This window comes from Malurus melanocephalus, unplaced genomic scaffold, assembly GCF_030028575.1.
Source record: "Malurus melanocephalus ecotype Western Australia unplaced genomic scaffold, MMel_1.1 scaffold_366, whole genome shotgun sequence".
Lineage (NCBI taxonomy): Eukaryota > Metazoa > Chordata > Aves > Passeriformes > Maluridae > Malurus > Malurus melanocephalus.
The window spans coordinates 700,138-704,762 of record NW_026623598.1 but is presented as its reverse complement, the minus strand read 5'-3'; the positions used below and the strand labels follow the sequence as shown (position 1 = coordinate 704,762).

At 47.5% G+C, this 4,625-nt stretch overlaps 1 protein-coding gene across 1 annotated transcript in view; it reads right to left on the bottom strand.

Moving 5' to 3' along the window:
- GLRX3 (glutaredoxin 3) overlaps positions 1-4,625 on the bottom strand; it is a gene marked incomplete at its 3' end in the record, with an annotated part of 10,573 nt that overhangs the window by 5,068 nt on the left and 880 nt on the right. Inside the window, exon 2 of the mRNA XM_057378600.1 lies at positions 3,470-3,578. Within this exon, the coding sequence (XP_057234583.1) occupies positions 3,470-3,578 (109 nt within the window). The remainder of the gene's footprint in view (positions 1-3,469; positions 3,579-4,625) is intronic.

Genomic DNA, 4,625 nt, shown 5'->3' with positions numbered 1-4,625 from the left:
CCTGCAAGGAGTGGCTGAACTGCATTTTAACTCCTGCAAGGAGTGATGGACTGCATTTTAACTCCTTCAAGGAGTGATGGACTGCATTTTAACTCCTGCAAGGAGTGATGGACTCGATTTTAACTCCTGCAAGGAGCTGCTCAACTGCATTTTAATTCCTGCAAGGAGCTGCTCAACTGCATTTTAACTCCTGCAGTGCTGCTGAACTGCATTTTAACTCCTGCAAGGAGTGATGAACTGCATTTTAACTCCTGCAAGGAGTGATGGACTGCATTTTAACTCCTGCAAGGAGCGGCTCAACTGGGTTTTAACTCCTGCAAGGAGTAATGGACTGCATTTTAACTCCTGCAAGGAGCTGCTCAACTGCATTTTAACTCCTGCAAGGAGTGATGGACTGCATTTTAACTCCTGCAAGGAGCTGCTCAACTGCATTTTAACTCCTGCAAGAAGCAGCTGAACTGGATTTTAACTCCTGCAATGAGCTGCTCAACTGGATTTTAACTCCTGCAAGGTTGCTGAGCACTAAACTCAGAGTTATTGATGGCTGAGGTGGCTGCTGAGCACCAAACTCAGGGTTATTGATGGTTGAGGTCATTGCTGAACTGGATTTTTAACTCCTGCAAGGCTGCTGAGTGCCAAACTCAAGGTTATTGATAGCTCAAGTAGCTGCTCAACCATATTTTAACTCCTGCAATACTGTTGAGTGCCAAACTCCAGGTTATTGATGGCTGAGGTGGCTGCTGAACTGGATTTTAACTCTTCCAAGGCTGCTGAGCACTAAACTCAGAGTTATTGATGGTTCAGGTGGCTGCTCAACTGGATTTTAACTCCTGCAATGCTGCTGAGAGCAAAACTCGGGGTTATTGATGTCTGAGGTGGCTGCTGAGCACCAAACTCAGGGTTACTGATGGTCAAAGTAATTGCTGAACTGGATTTTTAACTCCTGCAATGCTGTTGAGCACTAAACTCAGGGTTACTAATGGCTGAGGTGGCTGCTGAACTGGATTTTAACTCCTGCAATTCTGCTGAGCACCAAACTCAAGGTTATTGATGGCTCAAGTGGCTGCCTGAACCGGATTTTAACTCCTGCAATTCTGATGAGTGCCAAACTCGGGGTTATTGATGGCTGCTCAACTGCATTTTAACTCCTGCAATGCTGTTGAATGCCAAACTCKGGGTTATTTCCCCCAGTTTCAGCACGTGGGGATTTGCTGTGAAATTTTTTCTGCCTTGGCTGTGATTCTGAGCTGCCCTTAATGAACCAACTAATTACAGGAGCAAACCAGGAACATCAAACCTGAGCCCAAGCTCCTTCTGTAAACCACCACTCAACAGAATCACTAAAAAACCACAGCTAGCAAATGAAAGCTCACATTTGGCTTAAATTGAACTGAGAGCTTGTTGATAATTCCTATTATTGATTCACTTTCCAGGGGCAAATGATGACTTCCAGCTCATTTGCTTCCCCAGTAAAATTTCCTGTTTGGATACTTAGTTCCACATAACACAGAACACATTTAATTTCATATTTCAGGATCTGGCTTATTGRCACAACTTCCCAAAAACATTGGTTTTAAATCTTTACACTCATTTCAACCAAACATCTGAGGAGGTAACAGGTTTTTGCCAATTCAAAGGCAGTTTGGCTATTCTGGAATAAAAAAACTCACCAAGAACTGCCAAAATCAAATATATTCCTCCTGAGGAGCTCCTCCCCCCAAAAATATATCAATATAATTCACCCAAGACTTTCAGCAGCTTATTTTCTCTAAGCAAGAGCAGCAGTAATGTTAAAATTACTGGGAGGAGGGAAATGGGGGAAGGATGTGCCACTATCTTGGTTTTACAKCCCTGGATGACTTTGGAACCTCATTATTAAAAAATAAATTACAGCTGAATAATAAAGRTCATAAATAAATAATATATGAATAATAAAAAGCCCACTGAGAGATTTCAGACTTTGCTGGGCTGACTAAAAGCTACTAAACTCCAGATAAATTTAAGCATCTTACATTAGCAGTACATTGAAAATGACTCTCTTGGAGCTCAAAGTCATAAAATACCATTAAAACAGCTCTRTCCTGTTTTGCAAATACCAGCTGAGAGAGGAATCATTAAAAAAACAAACACTCATAACTTAAAGGGTGTGAGAAATCAAATTAAAGCACTCACACCCAGCTGGCTGCTCCCTTATCCCCTGCCCTCTCCATGCCACAAGTGTCCATCCAGGAGAGGTTTGGGTTCAGAGCAGCAGTGTGGATTGGGAATTCCCTTTTCCTTCCCAATGGATGTCCCCGGGATGAGCTGAGGGTGTCACAGAGGGGTGACAGCGCTGCAGGGCTGGAGTCACCTTCTGAGGGCTCATTCCAGTGCCTGGGAATCCTCTGGGAATCTCGGGAATACTGAGATCCCTCAGCAGGAGCATGGCCAAGGATGAACAGTGGGACAACGGAGTGTGCCTGCCATGGCTGGGGTGGCACTGCTGGGTGGCACTGGCTGGGTGACAATGGCAAGGTGGAACTACCCAGAGTGGCACTGGCTGGGGGTGGCACTGGCTGGGTGACACTGCCTGGGTGACAATGGCAAGGTGGCATTACCCAGAGTGGCACTGGTTGGTGGCACTGGCTGGGGGTGACACTGGCTGGGTGGCACTGGGTGGGTGGCACTGGCAGGGGTGGCACTGGCAAGGTGACACTGCCTGGGGTGACACTGGCTGGGGAGCACTGAGTGGGTGGCAATGGCAAGGTGGCACTATCCAGAGTGGCACTGGCTGGGGGTGACACTGCCTGGGTGACAACAGCAAGGTGACACTACCCACAGTGGCACTGGCTGGGTGGCAATAACAAGGTGGCACTGGCTGGTGGCACTGGCTGGTGACACTGGCTGGGTGGCACTGGCTGGGTGGCCAGTGGATGCCGGATGGCACTGCCTGGGGGGACACTGGCAGGGGGTGACACTGCCTGGGGTGACACTGGCAGGGTAACACGGGCTGGGTGGCACCGGCTGGGGTGGCAATAGCAAGATGGCACTGGCTGGGTGACACTGGCTGGGTGGCACTGGCTGGGTGGCACTGGCAGGGGTTGCAATAGCAAGGTGGCACTGGCTGGGTGATACTGTCTGGGTGGCAATAGCAAGGTGACACTGGCTCGGTGACACTGGGTGGGTGACACTGGCTGGGGTGGCAATAGCAAGGTGACACTGCCTGGGTGACACTGGCTGAGTGGCACTGGTTGGTTGGCACCATTTGGGTGCCACTGGCAGAGTTTTCAGGTCCCCTCCCACCCACAGCACTCCAGGATTCCCTGGCCCAGCCGAGCCCATCCCGGATGGCAGCAGCACCTCTGGGATAAGGGATGTGAGAAGAACATCTGGGGACATGAGGCCACATGGACACTCCAGGATCAACCTCAGCCCTTTTTTGGGATCTCCCCTTCCCCCGAGGGCTGTCCCGTCCCCGCTGTCCCCTCACCGTGACAAAGGAGACCTGGGTGTGCTCCTGGGCCAGCGCAGCCATCACCTCGTTCATCTGCGTGCACTGAGGGGCCCAGGGAGCCCAGAAATGCACCACCACCAGGGACCTGCGGAGAGACAGCAACATGTTAAAATGGGCAAAAAATAAACACAGCACCCCGTGAAAATGGGTGAGGGATAAACACAGCATCCCGTGAAAATGGGTGAGGGAATAAACACAGAATTCCTGTTAAAATGGGTGAGGGATAAACACAGCATCCCGTGAAAATGGGCAAAAAATAAACGCAGCATTCCTATTAAAATGGATAAGGGAATAAACAGAATTCCTGTTAAAATGGGCATGGGAATAAACACAGCATCTCGTGAAAATGGGTAAGGGAATAAACACAGCATTCCTGTTAAAATGGGCACGGAAAAGAAACTGCATTCTTGTTAAAATTGATAAGGGAATGAACACAGCATTCCCGTGAAAATGGGCAAAAAATAAACACAGCATCCCATGAAAATGGGCAAAGAATAAACACAGTATTCCCCTTAAAATGGGCAAAGGAATAAACACAGCATTCCCGTGAAAATGGGCAAGGAATAAACACAGCATTCCTGTTAAAATGGGCAAAGTAATACACACAGCATCCCGTGAAAATGGGTGAGGGATAAACGCAGCATTCCTGTTAAAATGGGCAGGGAATAAACACAGAATTCCCATGAAATGGGCAAGGAATAAATACAGCATTCCTGTTAAAATAGGTAAGGAATAAACACAGCATTCCTGTTAAAATGGGTAAGGAATAAACACAAAATTCCCGTGAAAATGGGCATGGGAATAAACACAGAATTCCCGTGAAAATGGGCAAAGGAACAAACATGGCATCCTGTGAGAATGGGCATGGGAAAGAAACAGCATTCCCATTAAAATGGGAATGAACACAGCATCCCTGTTAAAATGGGCAAAGGAATAAACACAGCATTCCCATGAAATGGGTAAGGAATAAACACAGCATTCCTGTTAAAATGGACACAGGAATAAATACAGCATTCCCGTGAAAATGGGCAAAGAAATACAGCATTCCTGTTAAAATTGGCACAGGAAAGAAACTGCATTCTTGTTAAAATGGATAAGGGAATGAACACAGCATTCCCGTGAAAATGGGCAA